The sequence below is a fragment of the Anser cygnoides genome, chromosome 18 (genome assembly GCF_040182565.1).
Source record: "Anser cygnoides isolate HZ-2024a breed goose chromosome 18, Taihu_goose_T2T_genome, whole genome shotgun sequence".
In the NCBI taxonomy this organism is placed as follows: Eukaryota; Metazoa; Chordata; class Aves; order Anseriformes; family Anatidae; genus Anser; species Anser cygnoides.
The window spans coordinates 7,142,876-7,162,500 of NC_089890.1; the positions used below are offsets into that span (position 1 = coordinate 7,142,876).

The following is a 19,625-nucleotide window of genomic DNA, read 5'->3' on the forward strand; positions in this document are numbered from 1 at the left end:
AGCTGGGAGCCAAGGACTTTGTTCTAGCACCTGTGGAAGTGTTCCTTGGCCGCAGCGCTTCGTGGGGCCTGGCTTAGCTGCCCAGGAAGGCTCAGCCACCCGGGGAGGAGGGCGAGGATTAGCGCGGTGCTCTGTTACCGCCGGCATTTCAGGCCTCTGCTTCTGGCCGGGGACGCTTCCTGCGGCGGTGTAATGTTATAAGGAGGCAGGGAAATAGCCCAGGGCGTGGAGGCAGGAATCTCTACATTCCCAAAGGGACGTGTGTGTGGAGCCCAGGGGCTGGGGGATGCAGGTTGGCAGGAGGAGGAGGTGTGCAGGGCACTTAGACCTTCGTCCCATGTGGCTCAGTGGAGTGTCATGAGCCACAGCTCGCTGCGAGCACTGCTTTCTTGCTGCGTGTCGGCTCCTCTGACCTTATAAATTGGCAAGACCCAACCCTGGAAGGCCAGGCTTCTATCTGAGCACCAGGCCACGGAGCTCACTGTGCTCCCACGGGGGTGAAAACACCAAGCAGGAGCTGATGCAGGAACCATGGCCCTTTGGGTCCTCTTCTTGCACCCCAAAAGTGGTGGCTGGGTGGTGGCCAGAGGTGGCAGGGAGCTCCTCAGCAGGCTGGGAGCTGCGAGAAGCCAGAGCTGAAACCTGCCTTGGGTCTGCTGGGGCGCATCAGCTCCAGTGGGGCCACCCCTGGGGACTCCCCTCCTCCCCTGGCTTTTGGGAACAGGCCGGTGGGTGCCTTAGCTCAGCGATGGGAGAACGTGGCCTGGGGAATGCAGAAGGGGAGGTGAACACTGGGGGAAAGCCATGGACAGCCTGGCAGCGCAATGAGAGCTTCTGAGAGCTGAGCTTTTAATACGCTGTTAATTTTCCCTTGGCCGTGGGCAGAGTGAAAACAAAGCACTGGATCTCTACCAAAACCCGGCGATCCGGGAAGCCTCTTTCTGTTGTTCCAACAAAGACAAGAAGGCACAAGAGATACATTTCTTGTGTGTGGTGACGTTAGGAGTGCCAACCCTGCGTGCTATGTAACCTTCCTGCTTATCCTCCCCATGCTGTGGCCGCTTCGTGCGCAGTTTTCGGGGTTTGCTGCTGGGAATTTCAACCTGGCTGCATCCTGCTGAGCTCCTTAGGTGGCCTGGGCTGGGCTTGAGCGTGTCTCCACATACGTACCCAGAAGTACAGTTGCCCTGATTATTATGCAAAGCGTAAATTATTCTAGCGTACAAGCGTGTTATGTATTGATTTGCCATCGCTTTGAATCCCATTACAAGAATCTGCTTTGTTAATGGACTCTGTCCATGCTTGAGGTGAACTGCGATGCTGGATTTGCAAATGAAAGGACTGAAATTCATGGTGTCCATATTAATTACTTGTGCTCCGCTGGCCTCCTTGGCAAGCGGGTGGAAGCTGTGGAAACCTCTGGTTTTATTCCGTTCCTGTTGCTCTGTCTTGAGTAAGAAAACGAGCTGGGTGCTGCGGGGTTTGCCTGTTTTGCTCCTTTGCTGGAAGCCTCTCGTACGCCATGAGAAGGTACCAAGAGCAGAAAGAGGCTCCGAATGTGGTGTGGAGCAGCAGGCCGTTAGCTGAAGGAGATTTTATTTTAGTGCCACATCCCACCCTGCCTCCCCATCGCTGGCTCTGGGCTAAGATCCACCGACCTCATGTTCCTCCCAAGGAACTTTGCCTCCTCTGCCCCTCCCACCCAGGCTCCTGCTGGTGTATAAATGGGGCAAAAAATGGCTTGAGATGCTTTTCTTGGAGTCAGCTGCAGTTTGTTCCTTTAAATGATCTTTCTGCTAATGCTCACATTGTTCCATGGCAGCCGGTTTAAGGAGTTAATTGAATATTTCTCTCTCTGAGCGATGCCTTCAATTACTCCCCTCGAATAACCTCCTCTGAGAGCCAGCTGTGTTGAGGAGTCGTCATCGCTCATTTTTACTGTAAAGTCTGTATCAATAAGATTTCAGGTTTTGTTCTGGCATCTACCTGCTTCGAAGGATCCCAAAGCAATTGTCAAAGCATTTGTGTCGTCTTCCACCGCTGAAATTCAGTCCCTTTGAAGTAGAGCTTACATTTATTGAGCGGTAACAATATGTCCCTCCGTAGCTAATGCAATAATAATCAACCCAGGGCTTGGGAGTGAAGCCGGGTTTTAGGTAGCCGTTATTGGATTGCAGGCTCTTATTGTACATGCAGGAAGGGATTGATTTCTTCTGGGGGGGGTACGGGAGGCTCCCAGTGGTACGGTAACACCGTCGACGCTGCGGGTTCAGTGCAGTGTGGCCGTCACACCAAGCAAACCTTGGCCCTGGGGAAACCCAGCTTCTGTCAGCATCTTGCCCGAGGTCCCAGCCCAGCAGCCCCGATGGCAGCTGTGGACCATCTGTCCTGCTGTCTGTCCGTCTGCTGCAACCAGGTCCTGGTCCTCCCCTAGCTGGGATCTCCTCCTTCCCCTGTCGCTGATTCCCCAAAACTTACGGGACCTTAATCACCTTTGCCCCTTTCCCGTAGCTGGATGAAACTGGCTGCCTTCTGGAGTTAGTTGGAGGACAGACAGGTTGAAGGATGGACAGACAGCAGCCAGGCCTGGTTGCTTGATGGATTCATTATTAAGGTCAGGCCACCTGAATCAGGATTCGTGGGCTCTCCTCTTGGCACATCCCTTTGCAGAGGCTGCCAATGCTGGGTGCGCAAGTGGGACTGTGTACAGCGAGCGTGCTTGGCTCGTTGCATTTAATTAAATTCGATAAGAGCAGGTGAGAGATAAGAGCAGATTGCACAAAGCGCTGGTAGGCTCGCTGTGGCTTCAGGAACTCCCATGGATTGTAGCGTGTGCGGTGAGATGCTGCCGTAATTCCCAGCGCTGCAGCGCTGAGTGCTGCCCTCGTATCGGGAATCGCTCGCTCGCTGTGTGCCCACACGCCGGGCGGTCTGTAACAGGCCGTGGAAATTAGGGAGATGAGTGATCCCTCCCTTCTGCTTGCAAATCCCTTCCTCTTTTCTGCAAGGATCCCAGTGCTGCCTTTTTGTTGCTCCTGTAAGCAAACAAAGAGGTGCATGCGAATGCAAGAACTGCATGCTCAAATATAAGACTTGAGTGCCCGTAAGGCATCTCCTGTCCCCTTCCAAGTCCAAGAGGTCTTTGAGCTACGACTTGCTGCCAACAAAATAGTGGGGACCTAAGGAAAGTTTGAAAACTTAGCTGGTACTGCTGGATGGTCAGCTGCAAACAGCAGGAGACAGAAGGAGAGCCGTGCAGGGCTCTGCGTTTCCTGGGCTGGAAAACAAAGGTGAGAGCAGCGTTAGTGGGGTTTTCCTGCTTGGGTTGCCTGAACATTGGATGTCTGGGGTGAGCTAATTAGAGGGGCTTTTCTCGGCAGCTGACTGATAGAGACAGCCACGTCCCGGGGCTGCCTCAGAGCAGGGGCAATCGGCACCTTAACGTGAGCGAGCAGCAGGACAAGGTTAGGCCACGAGGCTGGGTCCTTACCTGACAGCAGATGAGATGCCTCCTGGCCTGTCAGGCTGTTTGCCCACTGAGATCTCAGAGCCTTTTGCAAGGGAGGATGAATTGGGTTTTACACGGGGCTGGCCCCTGCTGGGATGAGGGTCCCCGTGCAGTCTGCAGGGCCTGTAGTAGCCGAAGGCACCCAAAGCAGAGCGATGTTAAAGAGAAAATGCAGCAGCTGGTGCCATGGTGGTGCTCTGAAGAGCAGGTCTCTTTAGAAACGGGAGATTACTAAAACCTACGGTAGCTGCAGAGTGAAAGAGGAGGTTGCTGCTCCTGGTTTGCACCGAAGTAGTGACCCTGAAGTGCAGGGACAAACCCGAGCCCTGCTGCTGACCCAAGGCTTGGACGCTGCCGTTTGCTCTGGGCTTTCTCCAGCGAGCACTTCTAGCAGACACACGAGGCTGGAAATGGCAGGTGCTTGATGCAATTTGTCATATTTTCTCTTAATGCTTTGCCACAGAGTTGTTAAGGGGAGCTCCAGCAGGCAGAAGAGAATTAATGGGGCAGGACAGAAGGCACCCGAAGCCTCCTTGTGTGGGTTCTGCAGCGGCTGGGGTCCCAGCAGGAGCAGTGGTCCCAAACTGATGGACCAGCAGCGGCTTGGGTGGGAAACCAGGGTGTGGGCAGCTCCTGCTGCTTTAGGAGGGATGCGTGAATAATATTTTGTGAGCTTAAGACAAATGCTTGTGTTAAAGGCAATGGTGGACCTAAACTGTCTGAATTGTTCAGAGCCTGGAGTTCCCTTCCCCAGGCAGTGCTTCCAAGTCCTTTCTGTACTGGGATCCCACCGGCTCTGTAAATCAAGGTGGGGGGCTATCTGTTCCCATTAAATATCCACAGGCACCTTCCTGAAAAAGTCTGCGAGCTGTGGTCTGGCCTAACGCCAATTGGACTAATTACATTTGCCTCACAGTTTAAAGTAAAGGAGGCACTTTCTTCTGCCAATCTCTTATTCCTAGTTGTTTATTATCGGGATGGCAGCATCTTATCTGCCCATTAATCCGTCTCTCTGTGTTTCCAAAATTCCAGCCTCCTGGAGGGGGTTTGGGCTGCCACCATTTATTATTTGAGTCAATCTGCCAGGCAAATGTTTACTTCTTCCCGTAAATGTTTACTCTTCTCTAAATGTACCCTCACTTGAGGCTTGAACGTGCAATCAGCAGTCTCTGACCAGTATTTACTCTCCTAAACAGAAAATATCCCATGCAAAACTCTGGTTTTGCACCAGTCTTTTGCACCCTGGGGATTACAAACAGAAATTTGCAGCAGCAGTTGCTGGTTTGCCTGGGCTGGGGACTGTCACCCTTGTCTCTGGGCTGGTTACAGGGGTGTTTGTGGGTGCCATGGGGTGCTGGGCACCTGGAGAATCAACTGCCCTCCAGTCCTTCCCAGCAGTGCCTGGCCACCTTGCCTGGCCTTATTTCAGCGGAAAGTAAGGCAGCAGCAAACTAATTAGCAATTAAGCAAATGCGGGAGGGCCGATCCCGTGCAAAACAGGTGGGGGCTGATTCCAGGGGCTGTGGCCAGGCCTAGAAGATTGCAGCTGGCAGATCCATAAACACGCAGTCCTTCTCTGGCTTACGAATCTCGACCAGACTCTAGAGGATTGGTGATCGACCTGAACGTCCTAAGGATTAAAGGCAAGGAATAGCGTGTTTTATGGGACTGAGCAGCTCCATCCGTCCTCCCTCGTGGAACAGCCCCGGGGCCTGTGCCCACCCCGTGCTGTGCTCGCTGCTGAGCACGTCCCACCTCCCGTGCCCATCTCTGATCCGGCCTCACTCGCTGCAGACACCCTCCTCAGGAAGTCACCTTCCCCAGAGGAGCTGCTGAGGGTGATGGATTGCACTCAGGATTAATCCCTCTCTTCCTCCATGCCCAATGCTTGTTTACAATACCAGCCTCTCTGCCTGGCGATCCGTTATGCTGCTCTGGCGCTTGGTAGTGGATAAGAACCAGTTTTGGAAGAGGTGCCGGCCAAAATAGCAGCTCTGGGGATATTTATGAGCAGCTGCGACCGAAGGAGCTCTGGGCGATGTTTTGCACAGTAACCTCATTTGGGCAACCAGTGACTGCCTTCCCTCCGCGTTCATAAAAGCAGCGACCGAGCACCCTGCTCTGTCGTCTGGCTTCTCACACAGACCTGCTGAATTTTCCTCTAATTGCAATTCAGTGCGCAGTGACAAATAGTTTAATAAGAGAAAATGTGCCCGACTTCCGCTGCTTATGGCTCCTGGTGGCTTGGGGGAGCATCGCGCGGTGCTGGCTCTCATGGAAACGCAGCACGGAGCGCGGGGGGCCGACTGCTGGGCTCTTGGTGTCGTGCTGCAGTTCCTGACAGGCAACAGAAAGGGACTAACAAATCCTTGTGCCCAGCGAGAGGGAAAGATAAGCTAGGGTTACGACTCCTAATGCCTTGCTTGCCTCTTTTTTTTTTCCTTTTTTACTGGGAAAATGGCATCGCTCGTGTAGGGTTTGCCTGGGGAAGTCAATGGTGAGCCCTGACTTTGGGCTGGGGTATGGGGAGCTGGGTTGTTTCATGTTGTTGCTTGCAAAAAGGAATCCCAAGGTCTGTGGCTGCACCCGTGCCTGGCTGCTGTTTTCCCAAAATAACTGGGAAATAACTCTTGTGCCTTTCATGGCTGTGCCCAGGAAGTTTCCTTTGCTGGCTGCCGTGGAGGGAGGCATTGCTTCTTCCTGCTGGACTTCTGAGTTAAATCGCTACTTCCTTCACAACCTTCTTTTTTATCTTTTTGGAAATGTACGATGTTTGCATTGCAGCAGAAGACCCCTCCTGCAGAGGCTGAGTGCAGGTGGTTGGTGGCAGGGGGCTGTGATCCCTCCGTCCTTGCCCCCAGCTGGTAAACTGTCCCCAGGGACTGGTGAGGGCTTGGCTTTCTCCTGGCCTCCCAAAGGTAGAAACAAGTCAGACACATTGCAGGAAGGGCACGGATGAGAGCAGGGAGGACGAGCAGCAAAAAGAGCAGAGTGGGACCATGCTTTCAGCCCTTTCCATTATCCTGGCTTTCTCTGCTTGCTTATGTCATTGATCCCAAATCCTGCCTGACCCGGGCATCAGTGCAGCAGCATCATGCAGGATGTGCATCTCGGAGACGCTGAGATCTCTGGTCCGCTCTTGCTGGTGCCCCTGAGGATGCCAGGGGCTCGGGGCAGCTCAGGGATGCAGGGACGTTCCCCTTCTGCTGATGCAAACCTTCCCCAAACCATCACAGCCCCATACTGGGCTTTGGGTGCACACCGGAAAAACACCCCTCCAGCCAGCACTGAGACAGCCATGGACTTACCAGCTCATAAATACCACTGTTTTTTACCCATACACCTATTTTCGTATTTTGTACTTGCTGTCCAGGTAAGGATCCTCCAGGGAAAGGAAATGTGCTGTAAAAACCCATAGAGATCGGAGCCAGATGCTGGGCGTTTCCTCCAAAGCTCGCGATCTGCGATTTGCTGCTGACAGCCTGAGCTGGTGCTAAGTTATTAAACTGCAGATGAGCTCATCGCTTGGCCTCGAACAAGTTTCAGCCTTGAGTGGCTTTAAAATATTACATGTGGTGGGAAGAGATGATGCTGGTGTGGCAGAGAGATTTAGGGAGCAGCTGAGAAAGACATCTGTGCACGAAGAATGCTTACGGGGAGGGAGGAGGGGAAGCTTCCTGTGAAAAATGTGAGCTCTCCCAGGAGAGAGACGTTCTCAGATTTGTTGGTTCTATATTTTAATTTTAGCTGAAAACTGTCAGACTTCTGAGATGCTCAAAGGGAAGTGGCAAGATGCTAAGCCTGGCTTGATCCTGAAAGATCCCGGTGTGCTGAGAGCTGCGTGTTTAGAATTGCTCCTGCCTAGCCCCAAATTCAGCCCCTTTAGTACTGCGTGTGGTTTGCCAGTGATGCTGTATGACCATGGGTCAAATCCAGCTCTGACCTGATGTTAGCTTAATCCTAAGGTTCAGCTCTACCAGATCGGGCAGGTAACAGCCACCCTGCTGTTGGAAGATGGCGTTCTCTCTCTGGAAGAGTGGGAGCTGGCTTTGGGAGTCTCCCTGCACTGTGTTATCTGCAGGATTGCTTTTTCTCCCTTTTTCCTCCTCTTACAAAGGAGCCCAAGCTCTTGAACGCACCCAGTTCTGCACAATCACTCGTGGAACCACACAGTGCTGAAATACAAGAGGAAGAAGATGGTCTTGAAGGATGGAGTTAGTTTTTCCAACCTAATTAAAACCAAACATGCTTGAGCAGCACTGCTGGGCTCACATGGCTATTGCAGTGCTGCTCCTGGGGAGTTCCGTGCACGCAGACATCTCAGCCCCAGCTCTCAACCCTCAAATTAATTCATTATTTTAAGTGTCAACTTGGTAGAAGCTGTGGGATAGACTGTAAATAGATAGGGATGCTCTATTTTTCAAACAAGGTGTGTTTGCAATTGGAGCCTTGGTTGCTTGATTCTTGTGGCTGCTTGGATTTGTTGTTTTGGGGCTTTTTTGGGTGCTCCTGGTGAGGGTGAACAGCCCCATGCATGTGGGTTTTCAACTGCCTTGGCTTGCTTGGGGCTCTTCTGTACCAAACAGCATGTCTGCAGCAATCAACAAAGCCTTGCACTTGGTGCCAGAGGGATACCCCTAGCAGTAACAAGGTTATTTAGGTCTGCAAGTATCTTCCCTTCCCCCCGCCCCCCTTTTTTGGGGGTGGTTAAACCAAGAAAAGATGCTTTCTTACTGCCATGTTGATTTTTGGCTTCCTACAGCAGCAGCTGTATCCAACTCTTCTTCACTTGTACTTTAAAAGTTGCATTTATAGAGCAAGACCTGGGCTCCGCGTTGCCTTATCCGTGACAGATTGGAGATGGGCTCCTTCCTCATGTGTGTGGGACTTATAGCATCTCATGGAGCTGCTTTGCTTAGCTCTGTAAGGGAAATAATGCCTTGGTGTGATCCTTTCCTTTTAAATACATCATCTCTAAGTGCAAGTGCTTGTGGTTGTGGGTGATAAATGCAATTTGCGCTTGTGAGATGCTCTAATGTCCTCACATGACAAGTTCTGCAGAAGTGCAAAATGCTCAGTAAATAACAAGTTATTTGTAGAGACTGTAAATAAGAAGAGAGCCAGGAAGGACAGCTTTTTGCAGAATGATCATGAATAAAATTACCCCAGCCCTGTGCTGTGTGTCTGGCACTTTTCAATTTTTACTGAGTGCCTTAGCCAGACTGCAACTCCCACAGGGTCAAATAGCACCTTCCTGCTACCAGCACCTTTAAATAACTTCACGTTTCACTTTCCCAGCTTGGCACAACAGCACCCGGCCCTGGGGGTCCTATCCTGTGGATTTTCTTTGCAGCCAGTTGGTTTTTCCCAAGAGGACCAGAGCACCACGTGCTTTCTCCTCCAGGCATGTTTCTGGCATTGCTCATTCCTTCTTTGCCTGAAACTTCCATTTTGTTTTTGAAGCTCAGCCCTTTCCAGCCTCAAATTCTTGGTAGGATGGGACCCGGTTTGCTTTGCTGGCACCACCACTAATCCCTGGGAGTGCAGCCGTCGCCGGGCTGAACCGCCCTGCCGCCCTGGGTAGTTTATTGTAGCTGACATTCAGCCTTGCATGGGGTTAAAGATTTTAACATCAACCTGTTAGCGTTCCTTTCGAGACACTAAGCACCCGAAACACCCACAGATCTCTTTGCTCTGGTTCGCACAAAATTCGGCTGCGGTCGCTCCCAGACCTGCTGCTCCGGCTCAGCCTGTCGGGGCTCTCACGTGTGCCAGCGCTGCAGCGTGGAAGCCACGAGGGTGGATGCCTCTTCCATGGCCCTGGTGTGGGATCCCTGCTTCCTTCCCTCCAGAATTCATAGGGTGCATGTGGAGAGGTGGATGCTGAGCACTGAGCTTAAGGGTCTTGGGAAGCTGCTTAGTTTTGGGGTGGCAGGAAGGAAATTTGGGGAGGGCAAGTTGGCAATGGGGCTGTCTCCGTGGGCTCATGGTTTCCTATGTATGAGGTAGGTAGGGGGACAGCACCAGGGCCATGTGGAGGTCTCTGCCTGCCCCAAGCTAGCTGGCTACAAATTGCAGGCATTTCCACCCCCAGTGACGTGTATGTGTTCAAACATCACAACATTCTCCATGCCAGGTGCCACCAGCTATGTGAAAGGGGGACTTGGCATTTAATGGGGTTGTGGACAAATCTTCTCCAGCGTGGCTGTTCGCAGGGATCAAAAACCATTTTCCTCGGTGCCAGTGGAGATACGCATCCGAGAACTTCATCATTTCCTGACTTTTAGTGAAGAGTTGAAATAATTCCTCATTTCTGCTGTATTTTGGCTCAGGAAGAGCTCAGAACTAGGCCAGCCCACCAGCTTACAAATGATTTCCCGTTACCAGTGAGGGCCTGGAGGAGCAGGGTTTGGGATTTCCCACAGAAAGGTTCACACTGGTGTGATGTTGATGGTCAGTTCTTCCTCATCAAGTCACATCTCCACCAATTCAGCGCTGGCTGCCCGTTAATCACTGCCATGAGGGTTTGGCAGCACAGGGCCGCTGTCTTGCCAAAACACACGGCGGGGTGGCAGGCCGCTCTCAGCAGTGGTGTGTCCCTGCCTGCCGAGCCTTGTAGATGTCATCTGGAAAGTAAATGCCTTGGGGTAGGCATGGTGTTGTCCCCGCTGTGGGGAGGTGGACGTGTTGCCCACAGGAGAGGTAAAGTAGGATGGAGTACAGTAGGACCTACAGGCCCTCGTTTCACTGAATCCTGTCTGGGCCAAATAAAAGGGGTTGCCTCTGGGCTTCACTCTTTACAAGAGAAAACAGGCTTGTGAAGAGACACACGAAACAGCCCATTGCTGTCAAAAATAAAAGGCTAAAGGGAAATGGCTTGCTCAAGCTGACTCGGGAAGGCCGGGCTGGAAAGCAAGCGCAGCTCTGCTGGAGCTGTGGTGTCAGCCGGGTCCTTGAGGCACGTCTGCTTGCTGCACCAGCCCTGGTATGGGGTTATGCTGTGGGGTGGCTGTCAGACCTCACTGCGACCCACGTTCATCTGAGGGCCATCCTGTCCCTTGATCAGCTGCTGCTGTGGAATAAAACTACAGTGGAGCTGAAATATTTGAAGTAAATGGAGTACACTACATATAACCTTTCCTCTCCTCGTCCCTGTGCACTAATGTATTTCACAGAATGACGAGCTCTCTGCCAAAATTCCTCAGATTATGATGTCTCAGGATTGAGAATCAGAGAAAATAGACTTGGAGGGGTCCTCAGGAGGTCTGACCCATCCCTAGGGCAAGATCAGCTCGATCGAAACTGTTCCTGACACTTCCTCATCCAGTCTCCAGCGGCTGAGCCTCCACCCCTTCCCCAGCCAGTCTGCTCCAGCACTTCACCATCCCCACAGCCCCTGGGTTTATCCTTCTGTTTCCCTCACTGCAATTTGAGGCTCATTCCTTCCTCCTTATGCACAGCAGATGCAGAGCACGGCTATGCTATGGCTGTTCTCTGGTTCCAGTTTCATGCCGGCTAAGCATCTATGTTTGCTGGAGTCGCCTGTGATTTTACCTTGTTGCACGCCTGGTGTCTGCTGTCTGGGTTTTTGGCTTGTGAGGGGCATCAAGGTGTTGGACCTGCACCCCTAATGCCTCTTTGCAGAGCAGATAAAGCACAGGAGTGCTGCTTTCCCCTGGGTGACACGTTTGTGTGTCCCTTGTGTTGGGTGGTGGTGGGGATCACTTTCTTCTTGACTTCATGGGGACCACCACTGCAGGTTAATGTGAAAGATCCATGCTAGCCACCAGCCTTGGTAGCACATCTAACACTGCTCCTTTACCCTGTCTCCTGCAGGACTTAGGAATGGAGTCGACCTCTCTGGATGATGTCCTCTATCGATACGCCAGCTTTCGAAACCTGGTGGATCCGATCACTCACGACTTGATCATCAGCCTCGCTAGGTACATCCACTGCCCCAAGCCGGTAGGTACCGTGGCATCGTCACACCCCATAACCGTGCTGCTTTGGGAAACGGCTCCACTGGGAGCGTGGGGCTTCACCCAAGGCAAAAGGCTTCCTATTTACTGCAATGCTAGTGTGTCTTCTGATAGAGGGGACGTGCTCAGAGGTCATGGTTAGACTGCATGATATCGGGCTTTTCAGCTATCCTAGTGACATTCACCTAATGTGAGTACTTCGGGTCCTAGCACTTGGTTTTGCAAGTTATTTCTGCTTTTTGGCTTTTTGTTTCTGTGTTAACAAACTTGCCACGTTAGAACACTTTCTGCCTTGCAAGGACAACAGACCCTTCCTCGCCCTTGTGCAATATTTATTGTGATCCCAAATGACAAGGGAGTCCTTGGCTGTGCCTGCAAGGCCAGGTTGCCAAAAAAACACAGCCTCCATGGGCTACTGGTTGGGCTCTGCCGTGAGCAGGTTTCACTGTAAGCATAGCCCCATGCAGATAGGGGCTTTCAAAATTCTTGGCCCTACTTGCTCCCTGGCATCAGCAGCAGCATACAGGCTTTTGGAAATCCCAGGCTGGCTCTCTTCTCTTCCACGGTTAATGTGACTTCGTGTCGTGGCCACTGGCTGTTTGGATAATTAGGGTTTGTTCTCTCCCCAGGCTTTCCTTTTAAATCAGCAATATTGTCGGTGTCTGATTCAGAGCAGCGTAGGCTCAGAGTGGTGCGAGATGTCTGATAGCTCCAAACACACTGGATAAGGGGGAGAGGGGAGGGGGGAAGACCAACAGCTACCAAGCAGTGATTGCAGCAGACGTAGGTGGCATCAGATCTGGGGGATGTTTTAATCTCCATGTCCCCCTGTGCTGCAGTCGCTCTCCTGTAAGCCTGGGAGGATGGCACAGCTCCGTGTGCTGTGTCCTGGCGCTGCAGTCACAGAGATGTGTTGTGCATCAAAGATGAATTGGGTGCAAACACCTAAAACACACACCTTGCAGAAGAAATTGCTTGCTTCTGCCAAGTGCTGTGCAGGCTGAGCAAGAGCTGTGGTCAGTGATGCTCGCTCGACTCCCCTTGGAGTGTTTCCTCCTAAAGAGGCGTTTCTGTCTGTGTTTTATCTGGTCTGGACACAGGTCGGAGCACGGTGTGGGGAGCTGAAGGCTCCTCTGTCACAGTTGTGTTTTTCTTCTCCCCTGCACGTTGCTTGTCAGGAACTCAAGCTGAATTTAAAACAACGTGAGTTGTAGGAAGAGGCTGAGTGTTGTTTTCTGGTGAGCACAAAGGAGGGCTTACAGGGCTTCTTGGTGGGATGGCTCCATCCTAATAGCTTCCTTGGGGGTGTGGAAGCTCTGCGGCTTCCCTGAACTTGCCGTCTGGGACCCATAAGCTACTAAAAAGTTCTCTTTGCTCCAGAGGAAGCCCTTCCACCCCCATACCCTGCACTTGGCTCTGGTCACATACAGACGTGATGGAGCTCTGTTTGAGGGCCACCAGGAACACAACATCAGTTGGGTTTCACACCTGATGTTGGTGGGGCCATCTCCTGTGACATGTAGGGTGCAGCCCTTCCTGCACTCCTCCTGGGGGGCAGCAGCACCATGGCTCAGGGGGACATCAGAGCAAGACCCAGCCCCTCTTGGGGACCACACTGTGCAACCCTGATGTTTTCCCGATGCTCCCACAGGGGCCGTGTGTCTCCCTGCAGGTCCCAGACCTCTGAATTTCTGCCGAGAGCTTGCTTGTTGCACTCCATATCCTTGAACTTGGTTGCAGAATGGGGGTCTGTTGGATTGTTTTTCCCTCCTGGAGGCAGCAAACTCAGGGAGAGCTCTTCTGTTCTCTTTCTGCTGCTGAACTGCAAGCAGCCCATGCAGCATGGGGGCTCTTCTTCCCCGTGAGATGCCGGTCGCTGAATGCACGTGGTCCTCATCATCCCTCGGGGCCTGCACCCCTCCAGGCAGTGGCTCTGGTGGCACAGCGAGGGACAGCTTCTCGGTGCCAGCCATCCCCAGCGAGGCTGCTGCAGCAAACGCTGACAGGTGGCAAGCGTGTGAGCGGTGACAGCTGTGTTCACACAGCAAAGAAAACGTCACCCCGTGTTTCTGTGCGGCTCGGCGCTCCGGCACGGAGCCCTGGGGGCTCGCGGGCAGCTGCTAAGCCCCGGAGCATCCCTGGTGGGCATTGCCTTGGAGAGGAGAGCAGGGATTGCGCAGGTGGCAGGCAGCAAGTCCAGCGGCAGGACGGTGCTGCAGCTCCCGCTGGGCCTTGCTCAGGGTTTGGGTGCCACCGGCTGGGCTTTAAATCGTCTTTCATTTGGCAGCTGGATTCTGGGTGAAAAATAATTTCATCCTGGTGTTTGGCTGTGGTTTCCTGATACAGTGAGTTTCTTTTGGTCCCCCAACAAGCTGCTTACCTGAGTCACCTGGGTTATTTTCCAGCCTCCAGTCCCTTTCCCCCAGAGCTTTTGCTCTTCCCCAGTTTCTTTGGCAGAGACTTGGCAGCTCTGCATGAGAGCAGGGGAGAGCTCCGGGCCAGGAGTGCTGCTGAAGGTTTGGCTTTCGTTCAGCCTGCCAAAGGTATGCCGTTGCGTCCTGTGGCACACATACGCGTGAATATATAGGATGAGGTAGCTGTGAACTTGCCCACATCTAGAAGGAGGTGGAAAAACTGGGGCTGATGTGGACCCTGGTGGCTATTAAATAGCTGGGAGCGATGGGGTCTCGCTTTCCTCCTGGACAGAGCTCTTCCCTGGCTCTCTGTACGTTGCTCTTTCCACTCAGCCTCTATTTATACCACCTTAGCTTAAAGGTGACCCCTTGGCTTCTCCTCCGAGCTAAAATAAAAGCCGAATGGTTTTTCCGAGCACTGAGTAAACACGTAGTGCTCTCCAGGGCCAGGAAAAGCTGGCCTGAGCTGTCCGACGTGGCTGCTGCTCAGCACAGCTCCGGGGATGCTTCTTCCAGCGAGCAAATTCAAACCAGCAGCAAGGCACGAGTGCTTTGAATGAGCACGAGCTCAGAAATTGGGCGAGCCCTCATAGGGACACACGAGTGTTTGGTGCAGAGGCTGGGCCGTGTGGCTCGTGAGGTCCCAGCCTCCCTGAGGTGCTCGAGGTTGGGTGGCTTTTGTGAGAGGAGCCTGACCATCGTCCTTCTCCATGTCACCTGGAAGTGCTCGGGATTGCTCAGCCCCTCGGTACGGACGGATAATGCCGTTCGACTGACGCTTGCATATGATCAAAGACATTTGAACAAGTGTTTCCTTCCCCACAGCCGTGACCCTGGGGCTCTCTTTTATCTTGCAGTCTCTGTTTCTCCCCAGCACCATGGCAGGGAGCCGTGGTTTCTGCTGTGGGCACTGCCAAATGCCGTGGTGCTGGGCATGCGTCCCCACCAGGTTAAGGAGGTGGTTGCGGTGCTGTGGGAGCTCTGGTGCGATGTCTGTCTGTCCAGGGTTGCCCTCTGAATGGGGAAAAGGGACAAAATGCAGTGGCGAACGAAGCCACATGGTATGGGACCGAGCTGCCTGATGCCCCACATCTTCCCCACAACCATTTATGTTTGCAGTGAGAGGTGTTCCAGCCAAAGGAGCTGAAGACACAAATGCAAAAGGAGCAAAGGGCCCCCTGCAAAAAAAAAAAAAAAAAAAAAAATCAGCTCTTTTTGCCAGCAGGAATATCTGGCTATAAACTATTGGAAAATTAAAGCGGTTTCTTTTTCCACAGACTGCAGCCACATGTATGGATGACTGATGACTGTGATAGTGAGTGAGTCAGGCTTTCCCCCAGCTTGAGGACTTGTTGGACGTGGGATAAGCACCGAGCGGGGCTGAGGGGAGAGCAGAACGTGAAGCCTCAGGCAAAGGCTGCTTTTTCCACTTGCAGTCTTGGGGCGCTTGATTGCTCCAGCTTTTAGAGGTTTCGGGGAGCAGCCAGGGGGGTGGAAGCTCGTCCGGAGTAAATGAAAATCGAGATGTTGGCTTTGCTCATCCCCATCCTGGTGCAGGTTACTGCCAGCAGTGGCCAGGGTAGGGCTGGTGGAGCAGCTGAGCAAAAACCCGTCCCCAAGCCTCTCCCCAAGTGAGACCCCAAGCTTGGCTCTTCTGCAGCCCACTGAGAAGCCAGGTGAAAGATGAAATCCCATTTGCTTGTAGGGCACTGGATGAGGGCAAACAGCTCAGTATAAAAACACTGTGTGACAGATAATGTGGTCCTCTGTCTCCTCACCGAAAATGCAGAGGTGATGTGCTGGGCAGGGAGGTAGAACTGGGTTTGCCCGTGTAGGCACGGCTAGATGAAGACCCATTTTGTTGCTCACTTCTGTGTCATTTGAGAATCCATGCTTAACTCTGGTCCTGGCTCAGATTTCCTGCTTGAGCTCTAAACTGATCAGGTTTGCAGTGTGGGTTTGGTTATATGGCTTGTCACCCATGAAAGCAAGAAAAAGATATGTAAAGAAAAAGTAGTTATCGTGACCTGGTTGAAATAGTCAATTTCTAACCCTTCTTCAGCCCCGGGGGATAAGGATTTGACTTACAGATGATGTTAGGTTTTTATGCCTTGAATTTTTAAAACATGTAATTTCTGATGGAGCTGTACAGAAAGTAACATGAGCATTTTTCCTCTTATTTACAGGCCTGTGTGCTGTGACATGTGGCTGAGGCTGTATTAATAAGCTCAGCTTATACAGGGTGAATATAACCAGGATACCGTGACCACTAGCTCAGTGCCTTTATCCCAAAACCAAGCTCGTAATCCAGCTCCTCCACCATGTGTGTTAGTATTTGCTCTTGAATTAAAATTATCATTCCAGGTTTCTGACATCACACTTATTTTTTGTAGCAGGACAAGCTGAAAGGACAGGTACGAAGCGATGACACACTGGGGGACACTCAGGCAAAAACCTCTAAAACCCCAAATACCTGATATAAAAGCAAAGGGGATGATGAGGATTCAGCTAATTCAACTGTATTCTGTATTAGTGGCTCAGGGGTTTTTTGCCAGTCTTGTTCCAAGTGTGAAGATAACTCGTTATGGGTATTTAGACATCTGCAATACATTAAAATATCCTGCAGCATGAAAAAGGCTGTGAAGCTCAGGTTCTGCTAACGACAGCTCTGGTTCTTCCCCATCTGGAAGTGTCGTGCCCTCTGCTCTTTACAAAAAGAGAGATGTTCTCAGAAGCCCTGGAGCATGAGCTAAAGCTGAACAGAGAGCCTTGGAAACATGGGGAAAATTGCACTGAAGCCTTCTCTTTGCAGTTTCTTTAATATTAAGACTGAAAGTGAATAATAGTAAGGGCTAGATGGGCTGTGATGGTGTCACTACCAGCAAATTTGCTGGGGAAAATTGTGGTTTTTTTTTTAAAGTGCAGAGGGAGAGGGGATGCTAACCTCCCCTCTCCGAAAGCTGCATGTGGCTGGGAAGTGGGTTTGGTGTCGCTGCGGGGCTCTGGGCTGGGGCTGTGAGCTCTGAGTTGGGTCCCAGCACTCAGCCCGCTGCACCCTTTATTTATAAAGCCACGCTTCGTGGTGCAGGAACCCGGGGAGGCTGTGCCTGTCCTTTTAAGAAAATATATGAAACGTCAAGTAGATGAATCCTATCTGGAGCATAGCACCTTATATGAGATATACTCCCCTCTCGGAGGTGGTTGATGGGGTACCACGCTTTCTGGCTGGCTTGTGTCTTGGATGTCTGGCTTTTCCTTATGAAAATCAGATACCCCGTTATAGACTTTTGTACCTCTTGGGGCTCTGAAGGAAATCCAGCACGTGATTGTTCAGCCCATTCGGTGCAGAAGAGCCGGGGGAAGCCCCCCAGTATTCCCTGTTACCAGCAAGGTGAAGAATTCCCTGGATTAAAAAGTACTGACTTGTCTGGGGACCGGGTGAAGGCACAGCAGCGTGCGCAGCTCTCACTGCAGCGTGGAGAGACAAAGGAGCCTTTCACATCCCGGTTCCCTAAATGATAGCGGGTGGGGGGCGATGCACGGAGAAGCTGTAATCTCAAAGTCTCTGAAGCTGCACCATTCTGGAAGAAGGGGGCTGTATGAGCACAAACAACTGCCGACTGAGGTTTTTACAAGCAAACAAACAAAAAAACTCCATTTTGTTTCCCCCTCCTTGACCTCTGGGGCCTATCCAGCTTAGTGAGGGTGACATTTGTCAAATTGTTATCTTTTTATCTCCTTTGGGTTGCTTAAACCCAAAATCTCAATGCTGGCTGGCAGAACTGCTGAGCCCCTTGCTCGGTTCCCATAATAACAGGGCGACCTTTCCTAACGGCTGTGCAAGCATCTGCAAACCCTCCTAAATGCTGCAGGATGGATTTTGTCATCTCAGAGGCAGATTTTGCAGAGCCTCCAAAATGTCAGGTGCTGCTCAAGGGCCTTCATCACCCAGGTTGGGACCGGAGCAGATGATTAAAGGAAGGAACCCAGAGCAGGAGAAGACATTTCATGGTGCACTCTTAGCAAATGTTCCTTCTTTTCTCAGAAGGCAGCTGTTGCCAAGCACCTGAATTAAACCTCGGAGTTGAATCCAGAGCAGAAGAGGAGGTAGAAGGGGACAGATCAGCATGAGGATATTGATGCCAAAAAGAGAAGGAAATGGTCTGTGGCTGAATTTTGGAGGGATCCACCGGTTCTCAACAGTAGGGCAGTGATTTCCTCCCCAGCTTATTGTTTTTCTTCCCAACTTCTCCTCTAGAGAAAACCTCAGGAGGAGATGATACAGACCCAAGCCGCCACTGCTGGGTGTCCACCTTTGACTCTCTCATCAATGCTGCATCGTTGGGCAGAGCAGCTCTTCTCACCTTCTTGGTGGCCTTCCCTTCAGGGTGGGCAAGAAGAAGAGCCATGAGATGCTCTGCTCTTGGTCACGATGAGCAAGGCTCCTTCTAGTGTTGGTGAAATCTCTTGGGGAAAGCTCTAATATCTGTCTGGGCAGTAGGGGCTCAGCAACCCCTCATTTGAGCCGTCTTCGGTCTCTTCTTCGATGCATCGCTCCCTCCAAAAAATGTCACCTGGGAAGCACGTCAAAGAGCCATCCACACCACAAAACCAGTTCGGGTCAAGCAGACCTTGTCCGGTCCTGCCCCTCACTCCCAGAGAATCCCAAGATGAGGAATATAGCCAGGAGAAAACGTGATGAAGAAGGATGAACTGAAGAAACCATTTGCTGAGCTTGTTTTGCTAGAGCTGGCAAGCTCACAGACTATTTTGTGAACAATACCATATGCTGCTTAATAATTTGAAATAATTGAGTCCTGTGGGTGTGTGTGGCCTCGTACCGCTTTCCAGGCTCGATGTCGCCTCTGTTTTGTCTCCGGCAGAGGAGCTTTGCCCACGCACGGATGGGGAACAGAGCAGTTCCCATCCCCACCGTCTGCCCCGGAACGCTCCACTTGCAGCCTCTCAGCTAAAACCAAGTGAGTGTCCCTGAGGGAAACGACGGATGAAGAAACAGGTACCTCATTAAACAGTAACAACATGTTTTATTGATGTTTTCTGATGGTAATTGACATTTGTGTTCAGCTCATTGAGCTTTTAATCAGAAGATAATTTACCCCGTAGGAAGGAAGCGTATTGATTCCCTGCCTCCTCGTGGGAGCAGTGTTTATGTGCATGGAGCGCATGGTGGGACTTGTGCACCGCGGCTGGAGCAGGGAGCTCCCTGCTCGCTGGTTTTGTCCCGGTGGTTCGGGCACGTGGATGGATGCTTTATTATCTGCTCCCAGCCTAATTCATAGCAGGGTGAACGCCAAGCAAGCAAACGGTCTGCTGGCAATGCGGGTGTGCAGAAATGAATGGTTTAATAAGGAGGATTTGCTGATGATGCCAGAAATTGATGGCACTCTGAGGAATCCGCCCAGCCGCAGGTCGCGGGCACATCGCACTTGGATCCCACATGCCAGGCAGAAAAGTCCCGCGCAGTTTTCATTCAAATGGGCGAAAGATGCTCTAAAAAATAGTGTGATTCCATCTCAGGGGCAAAAGCAGGGGCAGTTCCCTAGAGTTTGGGGAATGGGAGGAGATGGGGGCATTCGCAGAGTGAAGGGCGGAGGAGCGAGCCCTGCCAAGGGGAGCAGGGAGCTTAGGGCACTGTGTGGTGGCTGTCTGGGGTCCTGCAGTGGTGTGGTCACCTGCTCCAATTCCTGCCTTTGCCCTGTGCTG

The 19,625-nt window shown here is 51.9% G+C and overlaps 1 protein-coding gene across 2 annotated transcripts in view; it reads left to right on the forward strand.

Annotated features, from left to right (window-relative positions):
* The window catches only part of LRRC75A (leucine rich repeat containing 75A), a 67,462-nt gene that overhangs the window by 13,259 nt on the left and 34,578 nt on the right, over nt 1-19,625 (forward strand). The window contains exons 1-2 of one of the 2 annotated variants that reach the window (XM_048068026.2): nt 10,780-11,118; nt 11,345-11,473. In XM_048068026.2, the coding sequence (XP_047923983.1) occupies nt 10,972-11,118; nt 11,345-11,473 (276 nt within the window). In that variant the 5' untranslated portion in view covers nt 10,780-10,971. Of the gene's footprint in view, nt 1-10,779; nt 11,119-11,344; nt 11,474-19,625 lie in introns of those variants that run through there. The other variant, XM_048068025.2, reaches the window with a different exon arrangement.